The sequence below is a fragment of the Patiria miniata genome, unplaced genomic scaffold (assembly GCF_015706575.1).
Source record: "Patiria miniata isolate m_02_andy unplaced genomic scaffold, ASM1570657v1 HiC_scaffold_20, whole genome shotgun sequence".
In the NCBI taxonomy this organism is placed as follows: domain Eukaryota; kingdom Metazoa; phylum Echinodermata; class Asteroidea; order Valvatida; family Asterinidae; genus Patiria; species Patiria miniata.
In genome coordinates this window covers 15,072,786-15,094,613 of record NW_024037059.1, presented here as the reverse complement: position 1 = coordinate 15,094,613, position 21,828 = coordinate 15,072,786, and the positions used below count along the sequence as shown (strand labels likewise).

The 21,828-nt window shown below is 41.8% G+C and overlaps 3 protein-coding genes across 5 annotated transcripts in view; 2 read left to right on the top strand and 1 right to left on the bottom strand.

The window, feature by feature from the left end:
• Positions 1-6,024, top strand: part of LOC119727517 — a 30,155-nt gene extending 24,131 nt beyond the window's left edge. For both annotated transcript variants that reach the window (XM_038199417.1, XM_038199416.1), the window contains 3 exons: positions 171-403; positions 2,034-2,311; positions 2,853-6,024. In XM_038199417.1, the coding sequence (XP_038055345.1) occupies positions 171-403; positions 2,034-2,311; positions 2,853-2,952 (611 nt within the window). In that variant the 3' untranslated portion in view covers positions 2,953-6,024. The remainder of the gene's footprint in view (positions 1-170; positions 404-2,033; positions 2,312-2,852) is intronic.
• Positions 4,207-17,791, top strand: LOC119727516. 2 transcript variants are annotated; one of them, XM_038199415.1, is made up of 5 exons: positions 4,207-4,340; positions 14,521-14,725; positions 15,003-15,220; positions 15,662-15,963; positions 16,352-17,791. In XM_038199415.1, the coding sequence occupies exons 2-5, from the start codon at positions 14,530-14,532 to the stop codon at positions 16,830-16,832; spliced, it is 1,197 nt and encodes a 398-aa protein (XP_038055343.1). In that variant the 5' UTR covers positions 4,207-4,340; positions 14,521-14,529; the 3' UTR covers positions 16,833-17,791. The 2 variants fall into 2 exon arrangements, with proteins under 2 accessions (XP_038055343.1, XP_038055342.1); XM_038199414.1 differs by lacking the exon at positions 4,207-4,340 and adding an exon at positions 8,794-9,716.
• Positions 17,712-21,276, bottom strand: LOC119727518 (carbohydrate sulfotransferase 11-like). The gene is made up of 3 exons (XM_038199418.1): positions 20,748-21,276; positions 19,417-19,583; positions 17,712-19,175 (listed from the first exon to the last, which is right to left on the bottom strand). Exons 1-3 carry the CDS (start codon positions 20,869-20,871, stop codon positions 18,138-18,140), a joined length of 1,329 nt encoding a protein of 442 aa, XP_038055346.1. The 5' UTR covers positions 20,872-21,276; the 3' UTR covers positions 17,712-18,137.
• Positions 21,277-21,828: the final 552 nt, after the last annotated feature.

Genomic DNA, 21,828 nt, shown 5'->3' with positions numbered 1-21,828 from the left:
CTTTGTTAAAGGATGAATTTGATGGATTGAAATCATTCCAGGTTTATTTAGTCAAATAAAAGAGTTTCAAAATTTGCATTAGTTTTTTCTTTGGGGAGAATAAGTGTTGCAGTTTGGATGGACAAATGATCTTTTATAAAATTGTATTTCTGTTGATTTTTTTTCTTCAGCGGCTTCCACAAACTACAACATGAAACTGATCGACAAGGAGAGCGCGCGGGCAAGTTGCCAACCACGTGACACTGTCCTGGATAGCTACGAGGAGCTGAACATCCCCAAGGGTTACGACACCAAAGTCTTCCCAGAATGCATCGTGGTCCGGCGCTGTAAAAATGGCGGCTGTTGCCGTGACGACCAGGAGTGCGAACCGCGCAGCAACGGCAGGCAAAATGTTTCTAAACTGGTAAGGACCATTCAAATCATTTTTATTTCAAATTTTTTTCAACTTAAATGTGTCTTTGATCGGTATGTTATTACTAATTCTAACCCGCAGAAACTACAGGAAACTTTTGAAGTCTATTATTTTTTAAAGCAGTACCGACTGATTAAAAATGGATACCAAGCTCGTATAGACGCACAACTTGGCACGAGTTCTGAACCGAGATCTGAAGATTGATGTAATAGCCAAACTTGGTATGAATGTTAGAAATATTGATCGTACTCTAGCCTGCAGGCAACCTGCAACACCTGTTACTAATAGGTGGTCCCAGGAAACTCTGTATATCATATGGGCGGTGTGCTCCAATATTAAAGCCAAATTACTGTCAATCTGCCTTCTGGCCGTGTTAGGCAGATATACACGAGGACTGAACTATGGTAAAAGATCCATCTCGTTTAGGTGTTTGACCTTAATCGGCCTTTTTTATGCGAACTCCGAACTTAATTAAAGAGGAAAATGATTCTGCATCTCGCGTCTTTTCAGAAGCTTCCATCCATAAAACGCGGCATTTTACATAGGCCTACACGTGTTTTTAACACCACGGATGCAGCCTTTTGTTGAAAAGATGGTGTTGTTAATTTTATTTCCCCATTATCCTTCAGTGTCAGTTGTAGAATGAGGAATCACCAACTTTAAAAAGTAGGTCTTCGTCTCCCCTGTGGTTTAGAGGCTTTCTTTAAAGCTATACGTTGTGGTCCACTGGCTAAAATGCCGATTAAAATTGAGTGTTTACTTTAAATTACTTTCTTATTGTCATTAGCGGTGGATCAATGGCTGGAAAAAGTCACGCAGGATTGACAAAAATTAATAGAGTAGTAAACAGGATAAATTGAAAACCGACAAAAAAGGGTGCGAAGAGGCGTGTCTAAATTGGTTTTGGGACTTAGTATATGATCAATCTAATAAGGAATAGAATTACTTATTAGGACTAGAATGCTTGCAATTCTGTAGAGAAATACATGGGGTTATGGATTTGTGAAAACCAATTTACTCGACAGTGTCACTCAATAGAAATTTTTGATAATAAAGGTGCTGTGTCACCGTAGCAAAAATACTGGATATGACCTAGAGATTCGGAAAATAGAAAGTTGGGGGCGTGTCCTTGTGGAAAGAGTTTCGAAACGAGGTCGGGTTATACAAGGTCTCGTTGCAATGTTGGAATAGTGTGGAATTTTAAAGTTGGTTGTTTTTTAAAACTTGAAACAAAATTGCAGCACCCCCCACCCACCCCACCATCGGAATCAATCAATTTTCGAGTTGCTTGTGCTGATTTCGGTTATAGAGTCCTTGAAGTTAAATTTAAACGGAATTCTTGATTTCCGGTGAGGCCAATTTGTATTGTCAGATTTTTTTAATATCCAATTTGAAGGAGGTTTCTGTGTCTTTTATGGTCTTTATGCTAATGCGAATTAGAATATAGGCAGATGTACATTTAGTCTTGCGTTTGATTTATTGGTGTTTTTCTGTATTGCCTGTTTGTATGTTGATACGGTACATGACTAGCGGACACTATGTACAATCTCATACAAGTAGCTTCAAACAAACTCAATGCTGACTGATTTCTTTGTTTTTTTCTTCGTCATGTACCTCTCAGTTCCTGATCAACACCCGGATAACCACGCGGTACATCGAGGAGGACATAGACTGCGAGTGCGTGGAGAAACCTGACTTCTGCTCCCCACCTGAGACGGACTGCCCAGCTGGCAAGATCTGGAGCTACGGTCAGTGCGGCTGCATCTGTAGTTATCGCTGCCCCAAACCCTTCCTACAGGACGAGTCCACGTGCGCATGTGACTGCCTGACCAACAACCGAGTCTGCAAGAACATACAGCGGGGACGGAAGGATCAAAGAATCGTGGCTGAAGAGTGCGAGTAAGTACATGTACCTACAAATTGTTTTCCGAAGACTGATTGGTATACCACGCCCACGCGCAATTCGTACGCACGCACTCGATGCTGCCTTGACCAATAGGGTTGTAAAATTACGCGCGCCTCGATTTTAAGCCGCGTGGGACAGGTGCGAGCATGGTTCCACCCCAGTAATAACTGTTTGTCTTCATAACGTTGTGGGTTACATCAAGGTATATTTTGACTACACGTGCATCAAATTGGGTTTTTAAATTGGCCTTAGAGTGAGAAGTGCATGCCTAATACAGTGTGTCCTTAATGAGGAACTCATCGCATTTATTGAAGAGTGCCTTTTGCATTTACTACCTAAATTTCGTTCTAAAGATCACGGATTTGTACAAGTTTAGAAGAGAAATATTGGATTGAATTCGTGTAGCTCTGGTGACACTTTAAGGTGACTCCACCCCCCTCCCCCCAAAAAAAATAGTAGCAGAAGCAATGTAAAGAGGGAACTGCCATATATTCATATCGTGTTTATTTTTGGTATGATTTATCTCTTATCTAGATGTATAAGGAGAGGAATGTGCGGCATCCCCAACTGCGCCAACGGCCGATTTTCCTCCAGCAAATGCAAGTGTGTTCAGGAGGAGAGGCGGTGGAGTTAGCTTCACATCACTAACTAGGGAATACACACAGGACAGTTAGCTCCGCCATGTTGGAATCCAAAGCGAGACTGCACATCCAAAGCGAGTGAGCGGGGGCTAATTGCCCGTTCAGCCTCTCTGTCAAATTCACAGGGCCCATTGAAGAACTATTATTTGCCTGGTGTTGTGTTGCATGGACGGGCTATACTGTGTGTCATGATGGTAGTGTTAGGCTATACCTAAGATACAGCCGGCCAGTTCTATTATCTTAAGAGCATAATAGGACCTGCCAGCATATGGAGAATAGCCAACAGTTGGGCAGTCTGCCTCCTGCAAGATTTGTTTCCATTTTAGAAAATCTCAGTGTCCAATCCCCTCATATAACCTTCTTTAACATTAGCTGCAAACATCACAGAAAACAAAACACGAGATGGCAGGCCAACAGACCATAGACCAAAGCATTTTCGGGTGTCATGCACATTCTACAGAACAACAGGCTTGTACCACTGCAAAATAAAAGGCATGACAACAGCATTTTGCCTTAATACAGACAATTTGGCTACATTGTTGTATAGTCCATATGCAACAACGCATCAGGTACATACTTTCTACTGGACTCCTGTATAGCTCACGACATGACAAGCAGCTAATGCTGTAGATAAAATAGCCCCAAATTATATGTGTACTTATTATAAAGGATCTCGTAATGAAGAGATGGCGTGGGATATGTAATGGTGCTTATAGGTATTTCAACATTATTTTTTATCATTGTTTTCAATACAATTTCATATGTATTCTGTATATTCTGTTATGAAATGTAATTATTGGTAAGAAAGTATGAGCTCTGAAGTCGCATTTTAAAATGTAAAAATTACTCTATAGTTAAAATAGAAATACTAAAAACATCAAATGTGTACTCGTAATCGTATCGAAAGCATCAAGTAACAAGAAGTACTTTCATATGTCAGATAACAGATTGTAAGTATAAAGTAACGAAATACTTATGTAGGAAGAAGGAATCAGATTTTGGGGCATTCCCAAAAGAATTGCATTCTTATTTTCTGACCCTCACGGTTGCATATAAACCTATCCAACATGTTTCTAAATCTACTGCTACATAAACATTACTTGGCAAACTTCCTGTAAAACTTTCTCTGCATATAAGAAGGAGGTACTTTACAAGTCGAAATGCGAACACTTGAGGGCGCACGTTCTACTTTATGGACAAAACATAACCATGTGACTACTTCGGTAGCAAACACAAATCGGCGGGAAGCGGTTGTCACTTTTAGCGTTGTGTGTGGTGAGATATGTGACAACACGAGTTACTACTCGTGGGTAAATATTGGAGCTTGCTCAAGCTGAACTTCACTGACGCTACAAATCACAAATGAAGACTTCAGTTTCAGGTAATTCTTGGTTTTCAAACTGATTTTCAAGTGCAAACACTCGGCAACGGATGCGCCGTATAATTACGACACCACATCTACCGCACGTGGCAATGAGCATGTCCGAAGCGCATGTTGTAGAACTACCTGAGCCTGAATATTAAGTTTGGTTTGGAAAAAGTCTGCTTGCTAAAACATTATGTCCATGCGTAGGCCTACGTCAGGTTATTGCAATGTCGCGTCGACTTAATTTGGACCGTAGTTCAACACGATATCCGTACCGTGCGCAGTAACGGGGCACGGAATGAATTCTGAGTCATGTTACACCTGTTGAGCGTGTGACTTGTTTCATTTCATTTATAATATATTTCTTTAGCACAAGTCGACTTTCCTTTGGGCTAGATATATCTAACAAGCCTTAATTAAAATACTAATTCTTTTGTGACAAGAACGGTTAATTTTGTCAAAAGTGCACCACGTCATTATTTAAAAAAAAATAGAATACAGAGATGTAATTTTATTGTTCATTATTTATACATTTTCCTGAGGTACTTTTCCTGAGTTTTTAAATGTATTGACTTATTTTCCAGTGTCTTTATTTTGAATAATGCTAGACATGCACAATTTGACAGCTTATTGCAACGGTTTAACATTGTACAGTACAGTGCATTCATATAAAAATAACCTGTTTTATATTTGAATCACACATAAGGCTAATTAGTAGTATAATTATGATATTAATTCTTGTTAGATAAAGCGTTTCGGCGCTTCGTCAGCCTAATTTGTTTTCTAACGTTTGCATTGATTGTAATGAATTTGTATGCAAAATCTAAAAAGGTCTTTGACGCACTTTAATAATAACCCAAATCAGAGTAAAAATGATCAAAAGTCTTACAATTTTTGCCAAGATAGGCGGCGTGTTACCTAAACATCTTCGGTTACTAAAATTGCTTCTGCGGTTTATAATAATATATTTCACCCTTCTGAGTGCGACAACACTGGACGTAATGGACCAGTTAATGAGATGTATATATTTATTCTTCCAATATCTGTAACGACTTGTACATGTGCATGTATTATAATATGGGTGAAAACCTATTCAGGTTTTCCGGGTGATAATGTACATGTACATAATGAGAAATATTATTAGTATTATATTATTACAATTGATTTGTTGTAAAGTGGTTGTTGAGGATTATTTGGAGATTTTAGCACAGGCAAATGGGACTTAACTAAGTCCTCTAAGAAATACAGTCATTTTTTTTTTCAAGTTAAAGGGCACTTAGTAGTGAGTTTTTTTTATTTATTTATGGTTTGTTTGAAAATGTTTTGGTAAAAAAATCTTCCAGAGATTTTTCTACATTCTGCATAAAGTATCGCTTTATTACTCTTTACATGAAAGTTAGGTTATATACTTGCCTTTAGAAATGTTACAAAATGCTTAAATACTATCAGTGAGTGTTTATCGTTATCCAATATTGACTCAATAAACATACTTTTGTACCATGTATAATTAATAGTTACGGTGAAATACAGAATTTGTCCTTCAGATCGTCGTGATTTTTAATGTGCACCATGCAGTGATGAACATAAAGCATCATTTCCATTGATAAATGTTATGGGATAGGAACATTTCGGTTTACATCCAGCAATGACATCCATTCTTATAATAAAAAAGGATGCTCTTTGACATCAATACAAAACAGTTCCTGATTTTTTTTTTCCGATTCCTACACTCTTAAACCACAATCCCTTAAAAAAAAACCCCGATTCAATCTAAATAGACCCAAAAAGTGACGATTTCAATTAGCGTAGTCTGGTTCCCAGACCAAAAGATTCTGACTATTTCTGATGAATCTTAGGTCAGGCAGCCTCCTTGGCTAAAAATAAACATGACGACATTGATGGCCCTTTTTCAAAGCTCGGCTTCGTTTCCGATTTCGCTTCATCACTTTTAGCTTTTAATGTTCGATCTGTCTGATCAAGTAAATCACTTGCTTCGTAATATCATACAGTTATGATAATACAGTTTGATGTTTCTGTATGATAACATTGACTAATGTTGATCTGAGATCTTCAAAATTAGGCACCCAAATAGCACTGTTAGCAGGCGGAGCCGAATGAAGACCGAGTTTTGGAAAATCTCAGTAACGGTCGTCAAATCCAAATTGTACATGACGCAGCAAAAAGTTCGCCCATACGATCCGAGTATATTTGATGCACAAAATCGTCGTTGAATTTCAAGTTTTCTAAATGAAAGCAATGAATATTAATTATCAACTCATTTTAAAAAAAAATAATAAGCAATTAGCAGTTAATTAAACCTATATTATATTCGGAAATACTCGGGCGCTATCCGATTGTCGACGAAACGAATTCGGCAAACTTCGGAAATTTTCAGAAAAAGGAGGAATTCCTCCCGTTTTAGTCACGTGACGTAAATTGTAATACAATGTATTACCGGAGGCTACCGGACCTATAAAGATCCATCGGGAATAGTCAGAATCTTTTGGTCTGGGAACCAGACTACAATGAGCGTTGTGTGCCCTGTTGTGTGCCTCGATGTGTGCCCCGATGCCTCGTTTTGTGCGGTATTGCGTGCCCCAATAAATGAAAAATTCAGTAAATTAATCGTGTCCCGATATAGACTGAATGTTTTGGGGGATGTCAAATAAGATATACATGTATCGAACAAAAAAGATATTTAAAAGCGTTGTGGATTATGTTTCCGTGCGTACGGGAAACCCCTGCATATACGAATCATATTTCTTGGCTTATTTTCCCGTACGAAACTACACCGTATATACATGTACATGCTTAAACCATGACTTTTTGAGCTTTCTGATCCATCCTGTGGTATAGGTCTGTTTGTAAAAAAAACCCAACAATTTGTGACATGTCTGGAGAAGCTACAATTATAAAAGTCTTTCTCTAAATGTTCGTTTGAATAATGTAGTGAGTAGATGAACGATAGAGGGCGACATTACTTAAAACTCACTGCAAAAAATTGCACGACCTGTATGTCGGGTCCACGGGCGGTGTGGACGGTAATTCTGTCCCCCGGTAAAAGTGTCCGGGGGGACAGAATTACCTAGGTAAAAGTGTCCCCCCTGTCCCGTTAATTGTGTCCCCCTCCAGGTAATTCTGTCCCCTCCAGTTAATTCTGTCCCCCTGGTTTTGCACGCATAAGTTGTTATATTGATGTTATAAATTCAGCGCACAGGTATACATTTTTAGATTTTTCCACCCTTCATCAATAATTATCAAAATGAAATTAACGTTTAGATGTTAGTCAACCGATCTATGTTTCTGCAAGAAGGCACGCGTAGTAATACTCAACCTATCGCTAGCGCGCACGCGCATCAGCCGCCGATTCGCGTGTGACTGTCATGGCGGACTTCAATGAGGAGAATTGGCAAAATTATACGCGACACGGGTCACCGCGCCGCAGGCCTGCTGCTGGTGCAATGTTGTCCCCGTCCCCGGCCGCGGCCCTGGCGCGGCCCGTAGGTGCGGTATCGCGCGCACGCCCACCATGCAAATTGTTCGCTCCCGAAGTCGTCATCAAAACGGGAGTTGTGCTTTGACGTAAGCACCATTCCCGAATTTAGCAAGGCGCCGCGCAAAAACAGTTAATAACTTCACTAATATACAGTCTGGGTGCTAGACTTGTGACGTTGCACGGGGACACATTTACCAGGGGGGACACATTTAACGTCGTGCAGGGGGACAGACTTACCTAGAGGGGGACAGGTTTACCTAGTTAAAAGTGTCCCCCCGGACAGATTTACCGGGTCACGACCCGATAGATCTGTCCGGGGGGACACATTTACCAGGGGGGACAGAATTACCTGCCACAGCGGCACAATCACATTAGCGAAACACTGCGTTTGTTCAAAAGTGGGTGCAGTTTTATCCTTTTTTTCACTGAGCAGTTGATAGTTAAACAAAACGACCTGTATGAAGAAATTGCTTGGCTATGCACACCACATCTGTTGTCAACAGGTATTACACCACCATTCGCCTGGAGCGAGCCAAAGGGGGCGCTATGATATAATTGAGGACGAGTTACAGGAAGAGGGAACTGATGGCGCATAATGCATCAGCCCATTGGTCTCAACCTCCGATGCGTTATCTCATATGGTCATCAGCACGTGCTTTAGGCGAACGGTTATTGAATGATCCCAGACAACGCTGGACACAGGCCTAGAGTACTTAACTTATTAATCAGATGAATTAAGACTACGACCCCTCTGTATTATAGATCTAACCAAATTAATTGTATGGGCCGTTTAATCATAGAGTCTTTAGTCTTCCTTGCTCTATGGTTTAATAGAGCATTTAAAATCTATGTGAAATTTGATATTTGTATTTAGCAACCAAAGGCATTTGGGTTGACCATAGGCCTATACTTATACAGGTACATGAGACAAGTAAGGTAAGGTGTTTGATTTTCCTCCGAATGCAAACCGCATCTTGCTTCGGGGTGTGTTTTGGCACATCGAAATGACATGTGCGGTACACCGCAGGTTATTAGGACGCGTCCGAGTGATTGGATGACACTCGCGGTAACTTCGAGGAGTCCAGCGAGAATCTTGAAATGACAACGAGTAAGACAAAATCTATTTGTAGTACTAGACAGGAGCCGGAGTTGGGTCGTGACTCACGTATAGTATGCCCAACAGCTGTTGCCAGTAATGCGCGATTGCCTACAACCCGAGAACTACTGTAGTAGCGTGTTGAAGACTCGACCCGCACTTCATGACACCGCCATGTCATGTCAAGTGCGCTCAGCACTCGCAATTACCCAAAAGCTGGTTGCCAATCATAATCGTGGAAATCAAAACATTCCAGCTGATACCAACTAGTGGAGGGCATGCCGAAGTCGGAAGTTGGTGACCCCGTTGTATTTCCGTTGGTAAGCAAAGCACAGGAGGACATCCCAGACTCGAACTGCGCAACTACATAAATTTAATCCGTCGTGCTCAGACGAGATATCCAAAAAGTACGGTGGAGCCGGGGGACGAAGTCGTAAACAATGGTTCGTGACCGTTAGTAACGGCCATTTACGTTCAAAGCAAACCTGTGCATTGTGTGCAAACCAAATTATATTTCACAACTACCATAAAGACATAAGCATTACGCCGCAAGCAAACACGATATCGCACCATGATGGATGCCTACCGGTCGATAACATACTGCAGACTGTTGCTCCTAGTACTCGGTGTACATGCGTCTTTATCGTTGGCCAAGCCCCGGGCTAAGGCAGAAGTGGGCGGAGGTAGTACCCGGGTCCAATCTGAGACATCTGCAATGATGGTGGCTAGCAGTAGACGAAGCCTGCTTCGGCGGAGGATGAGCTCTCCCATGTCGCCACAGGCAATCAAGAACTTAGCGGTAAGGTCGATTCTAATAAAGGTACAGAACTAGTGTATAACTAAACCTGCATTAGTCTGAATTTCGAATTCAATGATACCTGTAGAGCGATAGTTTTACCTCTGTATAAAACGTAGTGTCTCCTATCTGTCTTAAAACCTGTATAACATTATGACCATAGAGCCAAGTATATGTAGAGGCCTATACTAAAGTCTCCTCACTGCGAATGGGAATTCAAAATGACTGCGGGAAATCCAACTAATGTGACATCATTGTGTAAATCCTCCTGGCATACATAGCTCTACCGTGTCTATCTACAAGTTTATAGTTATGCCAACATACCAACATCGATAATCAACCTTAACTAAGTTGGGAATCGGCGTATTTATAGTCGTGGGGAAGTTAGTCTTGAAACTTGTTCAGACTGACGTACTACCACTTTTTGAAGGAATTGTATTTTAGATCTAATACACAGAACGCTATGGATCCCAGTGTTGATAATGTTTTTATTCAGATGAAGAGTGTAAATACTGAATCATATTAAAAAGCCCAGTATGGGTGATTAATTTTCAGAGATTTTCTTCATGATTTTAGAGGCTACCATAGAAATAATTTATTCATAATTGTTAGACATTGTAGAATGTCGTCGCTGTAAATACGCGTATAACTGAATAACTGAAAGTTGTTTGGTAAATGTTGCTTTGTTTTCATTAACAACTGAATTGTTGTTTTGAAGACTGCAAATATTTCAGTTGACCCTGAACCCAGTCCCGAAGAGGTCACATTAAACAACTGAAAATAATATAATCGGTTACGTAGGGCCTACATTTTGAGGAAGCATTGTCGTTCTGTTTCCTCGTTTAAATTCATCTGATGAATGGTATTGTTTTTGGACCGATCCCAAGTAACCCATTGCATTCAATTCAGATTTTTGGTTCGTAGAAGTTAGACGGAATTCGGGACGGAAACGTTGAATTACTGTTCTGTCGATAATAATTATTCGTGACATGGTGAGTCAAAGCGCTTGTAAAACGTGCGCTGTGACTGCAGTTTTACCTGATGGTGACATGTCGGGGACACGGTAGACTGTGTGTACACAAAGCGCAGCCAGTATTCCAAGAAACTATCACTAAATCGTGTATTGAGCCGACATAATGTTAACCTCTTGAACTTTCTGTTATGCTACCAATTAAGTTTACACAGAGCACTGACATTTTACCTTAAATAAACGGATTGCAAAACGTTGGATAACACGAGGAATTTTGGCAACGGTATAAGGAAATTGAATGAGTTGGCTACACGTTAGAAAAAAAGTCCGTGCTCACTTCAGATCAAAATTACAAGGTCTGGAACTTCGGGTGGGACATAAAAATGTCAATTTTAATCACTATAAAATGTTGTCATGCTTCCTGAGTTTGACATTAATTTCCATGGCTTAATTTATATAGCTGTATACTTAAAGGGCATGAGGTTCATTTCATGCAGTTCAAATCGTTCCAAAATTACTTGTCCTCTTTGGGTTCACATTACAAGGTCACTTAATTTCATTGTTCGGTAAGTCGGTACAAGGTTCATCGTAATTGTTCTGAGCACCATATTTCACCCGAGGCAGCTTCCGTTTTGTACATACAGGGAAATTCAAGTTCACACCGTACCTTATACCATCACATGCAATGCGTGAAGTACTACACACTTATCTTACACCATATTTCTATAAGGAAATAGAGATAGTAAAATCAGATTCATGCAGTCAACTTTAAACGTGTTAATCCATTGTTAGCACATTTGCAGAGTTCAAAAACGCACCCCCAAAAAATATTCTCCAATTAAAAAAAAAGTGTGCTCCGAGCAACCTTAAAAGTCTAGCAAGGCGTATAAACCTTAATTAAACTGTCAAGTACGAGTTTTAAACTTGGGAAAAAAATAACTTTTCAGTATAATTTTTTTTGTTAATTCTAAAAAGGCCCATATATACAGTACACACTCTCGTAAAAAAAATGGTCCGGGTCCTCTGACGCCAGGGGTTTGTATACGTAAAACTTTGAGAGTTTTTTTGGCCACTTAAAAAGTTGGCTTGATACACATGATAAATTATGTGCAGCCTCCTATACCCGGCGGACAATTTAATTATGTCGCTCATGATTAGAAAAGAGCGATTACAATCGTCAGTCGGGGTGTTTTATAGACAAGGACATGAAAAAGAAGGTCATGATCTTGGCCTAAACATAGTGTTCCTGAGACGTCGTAGAACATGGGTAGGCATACAAGAAGACTCCATAGATCAGTTCATGTAGTATGTGTGCTAAGTACATGTAGGCCTATATCCGGCCTACATTCCTGTGACCCCTGTGATATGTACCCTGGGGCCTACTAGTGGATATGACAAGCACAAGAGATATTTCTTAGCAAAAAAGAAGTCTCCAATCGAACTCGAAAGGTCATACCGTGTATTGATCTTGATTTGTTCTAGGCCCGATCTTTGTTAATAGCACACTTTGCCCGATGTTTGTTAATTAATAGCACATTTTGTTTCACCAAATATTCTTCTTAGCAGTAACTGTTCTTTGGTCCCGATCGTTGAGTGCACATTGTTAGTTACATAGAAAAAAAAAACACGAAAGAGTTCTCTTCAGTTGGTCCCTGGCTAAAAGTGAACATTCTTTCAAACCCCGAGTGTTGGAAAAATATTTTGTATACTCGTGGTATCTTTGGGGTAATTATTTTTCAATTTATTGTGAAAGCATTACCAAATGACCATAAAACCGCATATTTCAAATTGTTATGAAGGGCGCCTAGCTTGGCTATGCTTTCACGTCTCAAGAGGGCTCTTGAAAAGGATTTACTCCAAAAGAAAAAAAAATATTGTAAATAATTGAAACGCAGGAATGCTATCTTTACGCGTTGTTGCATTGTAAACCACTTTAAGGTGAAATCGCCCTAAATTTTATTGCACCATAAAGACGAAGAAAAAGTAGGTTAATTCCCTCAGTATTTAAGATGAGGCGGGGCACGAAATTCTCGCATTCCATTGTAGAAGGGGGCTGAGGTGAATGGCCTGAAACACTCATATAAAATAAACTTGGAACTATTTAGGCCTAGGATTGCATTTTATGTCATGAGGGTGTTTTCTCGTAACCCAGATTCTTGAATTGTGCGTAATCATAGCGTGTTATCTGTATTAGGCCAGTGAAAACTCCAAAATCTTCGTTTTTGCCTGTTTGATTTTTGTCCATTACGTCACTAGACTATAGGGAGACTAGTAAACCTCATGCGTTGTAGGTGTCTCTTAGGCTGTTCTTTGTTATTCTAATTTAGTGACAATGAATGCACACAAGGCTTACTCATGCCTATCCAAGCAATACGGAACCATTGCTCCCTGACTCCGCCTTAACGCATAAGGTCTATACAGAGCTTGAACAGAGCGCCACCTCGGTGGAAAGTCATTGTTCCTCTGTGATACCCATGACTATACTCTGTGTACTTTCATAGGGTGCGTTCGTTTAGCTCACCCGGGTCGACACGGGTAAAAGCAGACGGGTCAGCCACGTCAGCCGGGCTAACCGAACGCTCAACCGCCGGTGTGGACGGTAATTCTGTCCCCCGGTAAAAGTGTCCGGGGGGACAGAATTACCTAGGTAAAAGTGTCCCCCATGTCCCGTTAATTCTGTCCCCCTCCAGGTAATTCTGTCCCCTCCAGTTAATTCTGTCCCCCCTGGTTTTGCACGCATAAGTTGTTATATTGATGTTATTATAATGAATTCAGCGCACAGGGTATACATTTTTAGATTTTTCCACCCTTCATCAATGATTATCAAAATGAAATTAACGTTTAGATGTTAATCAACCGATCTATGTTTCTGCGAGAAAGCAGAAAAGGCACGCGTAGTAATACTCAACCTATCGCTAGCGCCCTCACGCCCTAGGTGCGGTACACTCGCGCGCACGCCCACCATGCAAATCGCTCGCTCCCGAAGTCGTCATCAAAACGGGAGTTGTGCTTTGCCGTAAGCACCATTCCCGAATTTAGCAAGGCGCCGCGCAAAAACAGTTAATAACTTTACTAATATACAGTGTGGGTGCTAGACTTGTGACGTTGCACGGGGACACATTTACCAGGGGGGACATATTTAACGTCGTGCAGGGGGACAGATTTACCTAGAGGGGGACAGGTTTACCTAGGTAAAAGTGTCCCCCCGGACAGATTTACCGGGTCACGACCCGGTAGATCTGTCCGGGGGACACATTTACCAGGGGGGACAGAATTACCTGCCACACCGGCCATCATGATCCTCACGTGACGCCCTTAGCCGTGGCCGTAGCCACTGACATAACGCCCGTTTCGGATTGGGTCTTAGTTTGAGATTTACTGCTTTTTTTAGTCAATTGCAAAACTCAAAAAAGTTGGGCTGAAATTATAGCCTCAAAAGTTGCAATGAACTCAATAAATAATTACCTTTAGACTTCTAATAAAGTCAACTTTTAAGTCCACTTGAGGTTTCCGCTGTCCGGCCGCCATATCTGTCCGTTTCTTGGGAACGAACAACGCATGCGTGACGTACTTCCACCAGTGACTCTACTCCATGAGCAAGGTCTGTGGTGGCTGACCCGGGTGCGGTGAGCCCCGAGAATGACGTCAGAGCTAATCGAACGGCACGGTGCTGACCCGTGTCGACCCGGGTGAGCTTAACGAACGCATCCATTGACGCTGAAATTAAATAAGGTAACCTGTCCGTAGTGGGCGCTCTATGCAGGCTCTCTATGCAGTAAGATAATGACTTTATTTTGTTTCGCCTATCAGACACTCACTCCGCTTGATTCTTTTCAGGAATACAAGATGGAAGTCGCCCGTAAGATGGCCCAGGTGCGGACGCCAGAGGAGTTCCTACGGGTCTTCTTCCCCGTGGACTCCGTCAAATCACGCTGGACCAAGATGGTGAATGAGTCGGTACAGAACGCCTGGCGTACCGGCAGGACGCAGGGCGTGGGGCAGGCTGATCGGCCCACGTTTACACCAGAAACTGCCGAACAGGGTACGTCATCTTAATATTTCCATTTAGCCTAAACTATGCCAAACAAAATGTTTAAAAGTTACTGAAATACATTTGAAATGTCTAACTAGAATACAATGTTAAGAATGGCTCGAAAATGGCCTTGTCAACCACTTGTCCAAAAAGTTGTACCAGTGCATTTCGTATAGGCCTATATACGTTTAAGATCGTTCCTTGGTATTTGACTAACCAGGGTCATCAAAGAGTTCCAGATTCTGTCTTGTAACTTCCTGACGTGACTTTTATCGTTTTACCACAGAGATGGAGGAGGTTGGCCGGCATGGCGTCAGTGTGCAATGTCGCGAGCCCCTCCCAGTCCTGATAGACATGTACGAGGAGCTGAACCTGACACGTGGTGGCTTGGTCTACGTGTACCCTGAATGCACCAAGGTGCGACGGTGTGAGGGGAGCGGGTGCTGTCAGGACGGTGCGCCGTGCGTAGGGAAGGAGACCACCAGGCAGAACATCACAAAGTCGGTGAGTAGATGTACCAATCATTAGCCTTTGAGCAGTCAACAAACATGATGGATCATATGACTTAATGTGCAGTCTCTTTATCTATCTTTACAAGACGCCTCACATTGTGGGCCTGAATAAAATATAAGGGTGAAACAGATGTGCCGGAGAAGCTGTGAACATTTCTACCCTCTTCAAAAGCTGTTTAGTGTGCAGGATTAGGGATGGAGTTTAGTTGGAAGTCTGTAGCGACGTATCTTATGTGGGAGATACTTTAAAATCTTCCAAGTGTAGAAGTCATTGTTTAATGTATTAAAATTAAAACAAAAATGGGTTGATAGGGAAAAAAGATACTTTGTAGGAACATCCAGATTACAGCAGTAAACTTACTTTACGTATGGGAGCATCATCTAAATCGAACTTTGCAACCATCCTTTTCCTTTCTGTTCTATTCCTTATCAGTTTATCATCATGACAGTTAGGCCCGACTCCAAACACAAGGACGCCCGCTACGTCAAACACTCTGTCTACGCCGACACAGAGTGTGTCTGCAAGGATAGGTCGCAGGTACCACTCTGCCAACCAACCATCTGCTCACAAACCATGACTTTTGATGAGGTCACGTGCCGATGTCTGTGCAACAAGCCCTGCCCTAGGCCGTACATACAGGACCCGGATACCTGTGATTGTAGGTGCGACCAAAAAGATAGCGGGTGCAAGAAGATCAAGCGCTCACGAAGGAGAATGGCCGCCACCGAGTGCACGTGAGTTTGAAGTTTGAACTTCAATGAGCTCATTTTAATTAGTATGCCATGACTGTCATTGAAGGACACTTCAGCGCCATTTTGGTCGTGCACCCATGCTCAGCTGAGCTGAGCATGGGTGCACGAAGTCAGCTGCGTACCTCAGACGCTCCGGTTCGGCGGCACACGGTTAAAAATGCGCACACGATCTGTCCTTCTTTGGCTTTCGTGAGTAGTAATGTGTCATCTACACTTCCGTTGAATCATGGTCATTTCTCAGACTACGGCTCATCCTCTCGAACCACTTGAAGATCTTTATTAGGCAAGAGCTTAAAGCAAATCGAAGGAACTTAACATCAATTAAACTCTTCATTGAAATGACCTTGTCTTTTTTGTTTTTAATGAATAGATGTGTGATGGATAATCGGTGTCTACAGCCAGCTTGCAACAAGGGCTACACGTTCTCCACAACGTCCTGTAAATGCTCCGCTAATGGAAGCAAACAGCGCAACCCCAATCGTAAACGGGATCGAGAGCAAGACAGAAACGGACGAACAGACGAAGCCCAGTTGAACCTGCCCTACCCGCCGCCTCCTTTGCCTAGAGGGCGCACTAACATCAACCCGGTGCTGCTGCCGTTCGACTCGTCCAGTTCAGAGGGGGAGGAGCCTGGTATGACGGGAGGTGGACACACTACTTTCCTGGAAAACTCGTCTTCTGGTAGCGATGACCAAGACGTGCCAGCCAGCCCGGATGAGCTGATCGTGAGCTGGGCCTCCGAAGCCAGTCCATCCGAAGATTGTGGGTCGTCGTGCAGAAGCCAAACGGTTCATCAGGGAAATGACAATGGTAGTGGTGGAGGGGCTGGGGGAGATCTCTTGGACTTTTAAATCATTTGTAAGATATTAGACGGAGCCACTGGGAGTGAATGAAATAATGTACTTCTGTTGTAATCGTTTCAAGACGAACATTCATCGGGTACTTATCTCCAGTTTTATTAACTTCTTGAACTCTTTTATCCCAGGTTTAATATTCGGACAATTGGCAGAGTTTGATGTATATAGCACTGGGTAAAAGTTTTTATTTCGGTGATAGCAGTGCATCTGAACGACAGCAAATTAATTGCACTCACTGCTTTCTGGAAAATTGCGGGGAACCAGCGTCTCCCGGTTTGCATAAACTCTCTGCGTTCCTCATAAAATGGACCCGACAAATGCACGTACACCGGCGAAATGTGGCGCCATCAACTAACCATGTGGTAGTTGCACAGCGCCCTCTATACTCGTGCACGGAGCTTATTGCGCGACGACATGTGTCTCTTCAATTTCGGGTTATATTGTGCTGAGTGGTGATTATTATAACCGTCCGTTGCCGTTTTGTTTGCATGATTAATGTGGTTTGTTCTGATTTTTATCCATTTAATAGATGGACTTGAGTTAAAAAAATAATAATTAATTGTTAGCTTACGGATTCATTTGTTTACAACTAAGAAAAGGGCAACGTAGATTTAGGCTACCATTTTGTTTTGCATCCTGCTTCCCATAAATACGTTGATCACCATTGTGCTGCTAGCATTAACAGTCCAGATAGCTATGGGAGGGGAGGAAGTCGTCGAATCCAGCATCCAGTTTTATTTTGCACAGATGGCTTTTGCCTCTAGATGTAGCAATACATCTCGCTTATTTATTGTCCCCTGTTCCAACTGACAGTGCTTTTCCCCCCTTTTAACATAATTGTTAATACAAAAATGAACATTATTACAAAACAAGTTCAGCCAAAAAATACTTAAGTGGTTTTTACTGTCGGTACAACAACGATGCTGAAATAAATGATCGATCTTTTATTATTACTTGTTTGGTAATTGTGTCAAATTTGACATACTTAACATCACTGTGTTTGACATCACCAGTAGTCCATCTTATTCAATCACTTCAAGAAATTTTGAGTTTTGCTCTAAAGAATCTATAAAACATCAAATATAAAATCTTTAAATGGACCTCAGCACACATTGATTATTCATCTCCTTATACTTCATGGAGCCTAATGGTAATGATTAAATAATACTCCTCGAGTTATAAAGAGAAAATGAAGCAACATCAGTAACAATTAATACATGATTGGACAATGTCTTAAGGTGTCGTGAATCAAAATAGGAATGTGAAAGCTTTCTTGGCCCAACTGAGAGTTCTGACTGCTCAACTGAAAGTCCTGTTTGATATGTAAGGAGGTACGCTATACCCAAATAAATGGAAATCGGTAGAGTAGCGTTGGTAAAGTGCGTCGATTTCATCCTCTGTCAACTGAGAGAAGTACCTCTTTATCTTACTCTGCTTGGAGCTTCCAGTTGGGTTGGTGGATTCGGGAAAGGGCTGGTTTAATTTGGTAGTCTTAATGATAAAATCGGCATCTTCTTTGAGAGAGCTGTAGTTGCCTATGAAGTCGTACTGTATCATGCATGGTTGGCACTGGCGGTACATTTCCTGCCAGTGCGGTTCCAGGTTTTGGTTTATCGGGTCACTGACGAAGCGGGAGAACTGTTGGAAGGTGATGTTCAAGGTTCCATCTTTGAGTCTAGACGTCTTGCTTAAGTCACCGTAACGCGCTATCTCGACAGCACTGGTCTCTCTAAAGTGCTTACTACTTGGGTAGTCCAGTTGAAATTTGTCAATGTAAGCCGAGAGAATGCGCTCGAAAGGATGACGGACGAACATGAACTTCTTGTACTCTTTGAGAAGACGGTTGGCAGTCTGCAGTGGGTAGGAGCTCAAAGTGCGCATGAGCGCATCGGTTGCTAAGTGGGTCCTCCGCTGCTCGATGTCTTGGACGGAGGGGAAGATCCCCTTGGCAACGAGAAAAATCCGCTTCCAATTGGTGCAGCTGACTTTCGGGACGTAACAGTAGATGAGCTTGTGCGAGTCTAGCACCAGAAGGTGCGTCATGGTGCGGAGAGTCTGCGACGTTAGGTAGTAGTGCACCACCGGCTGCGTCCGCTTGTGCAACGCATCAGCGCAAGTCTCCTGGACGCGCCGTTGGCGGCGCTCTTGCTCACGCCACCAACGGCAGGTTTTGTCACAGGATTCATTGGCAAGTGTCTTGGACGTCTGTACTTGATTTCGGCTAGTACTGGCCATAATGTCCAGTGACACTGCATCTGTTTTCGTGTCCGGGTTAGGCATCTTTGTTGCTCTTTTCCATGTCTTGGCAACAGCGAAACTCATCTCTTCCGTGTCCTCCTAAATCGTCAAAAAAAAGAACATGGATAATCACGATTGCGTGAGTGTTTTTTTTATTACAATCCCATGTAACGCAGATGTAACGAAACACTAGTCCAGTTAGCCACATAATAAATCCTTTGACTGAACTCTCTGAGATATTGCTTTAAACCCAAGTGTCTTAATAAACTATACCCCAGGTATAGATCAAGGTAAATCTTAAATTATAGTAAACTTTGAATACAATTTGTTCAATCCTTACCTCAATCTCGCTCGATTCGGATCTAGATCTGTTGACACTATCAATTGTTTTGGTTTTCTTGAATAAAGCATTTTTCTGCAATCCATCCCACCAATCGTCTTCCAGTCGGAGAAAATCTGGGCCAGGAGCCCTGATGGGGACACGATCAACCTTGACTTTGGAAAAATCTACGAGAGTAAAACAAAGAAAAAATCGTGAATATCTTTCCTCGGTTCCCTGCAACACAAAGCAAAACGCCGTATTAGTTAAACGGTATCAAAAACAATTATCTAGTTTGCAATTGAGATCACTTCAGAATAACAATAGTTTCTACTTCTGGTGTTTGAAAGGTTCTCCTCGAAAACAATGTTCGATAACAATTTTCAAACCCAATAACATAATGAACAAGAACCGGGGTCTGATCGAACTGGTCCATGTCAACTTTTTAATGTTTTGCTGACATCCACTGGAAAATTGTGAGAGAGTTATAATTATGAGGATAAACCAATAATGCCGGTAATGATTTCGTCTATTTCGTCCATTATCGGTGACAAAAACCATAACTCCCCCTTTTTTTGTTTAGTCTTTTTTTTTTTACTACTCCCTGATTTTATCTTCTTGTGAATAACGATCTGTGTTAAAACAAAATATCCTAAATATATTTGTGAAATATTCATGTTTGTTTGACAAGAATTTAAATACAGACAGAGACGCGAGCAGAATTTCATTTTGTCCTGATTCAGGGGAAACGTTAACTGGTTAAGGAGGTTTAAAACATCCACGCGGCGTGCTCTCATTCAATCAGAAAATACAAACGAACTAGCATCCTGCAAGTGAATTTTAAATTATCATTTTGTGATGTTAGTGTTTAAACAGGCCTCGTACATGTACATGTACTTCGTTTGGCTGTATCGTTCATACTGGCCGGATATGCTTGGTCATTGAAAGGACTTTCACACGTCGCTATACGTGTATATGAAAGTCCCATATAGTCTTGCATTATGAAGATCTTTCTCGATGAAGTAGGTCGAGTATGGGGCTAGGTCAGATGTCAAGACACAAGACACTGAATGACCAACCGTATTAAATTAGCGCGTACACTGTACATGTAGATTCGACCAAAGACGACCATGGAGGTACTAGATACATGTACATGTAGACCAGTGGCTCTAAAGCACGGAAACACAGAACAGTACATGTTCTTAATACGGGTACACGTACATGTACAAAATGTACATTAGTCATCCATAGTATCTCAACTCATGGCTAGTTGTCAATGTCAGGCATACACAAGCGCTGACAAAAGCAAAGGACAATTTTAAGCGGCTTACTTGCCCATCGCTGCAACTTACCAACTCCGCTCGGGGCATGCATTGTGTACATCAGGCCCACCGTTCCCACCACAGCTACAGCCAAAAGAAGGATGAAAACAACTAGCTTGGAGCGGGACAGTCTGGTGCAAATACGGACAGCCATTGTTGACTGAGTTGAGTTCAGTCTCTCATAAAATCAGGCATCAACATACTGCATGCAATGTTCGCACATTGGTGCTGTGCACTACCGTTACGATCGATAGTCTAGTCTGTTCCTTGCTCTGTGGTGGGATGTACATGTACGGACGTCTCCTTTCTGATCTGGTGTAGGGCCTGTTATCAGACTAGAGGGAAAGAACACATGTACGGATCAACGATGAAGCTCAAGTTTGCGGATAAAAGACATGAGTGACACATATATCAAGATCTTTTCATACATTGAATTGATCTGTTTCACAAGTGAACGGTTCCTTGCATCTTTGAGACGTTGGGTCAAAGTGCAAGGCTTATAATACTGCTTAGACTTGTTCCAGTCGCTGTAGGGTCCTCTCTTGCGTGACAGGCATCAGTAAACTTTTGCAGATTTTGCTTTTATTTACTGCTGCGACATGCAGTATCCACTCACTGTAAACCACAGCATAAACAAACATGCACTATCTTGACCTCGCCATAAATCTGTAGATTTTACGATTTAATGTCGATAGATTGCACCCACGTTTGCGATTTCTGTTCAGTGATATTGCATTCATTAAGTTACTGCCAACACGTCCTATACTAGCTAGGCTAATTAAACCATTCCAAAGTTATATTAATATATTAATGACTGAGGAATTAATACGTATAGAAATTGTGGGAAATTTAAAGCCTGTTATGTCACGTCGCATGGGGTTACCTCAGCCCGGTGGTTTTTTTAAGTCCATTTCGATATTCGGAAGAAAAAAACAAATGAGTATCGTAGCCGCTTCAGCTAGCTTGCAAACATCATTGCAGTCTGCCGCTCACGGTACGTACGTCCTCCATATGTCAACGTTTTGTCATGATAACACTAGACAGCGCCCTCTACCAGGATTGTCTGTTCAGTTTTGTCTCAGTCGTCCTCCCTTCCTCCATCCATGGTACA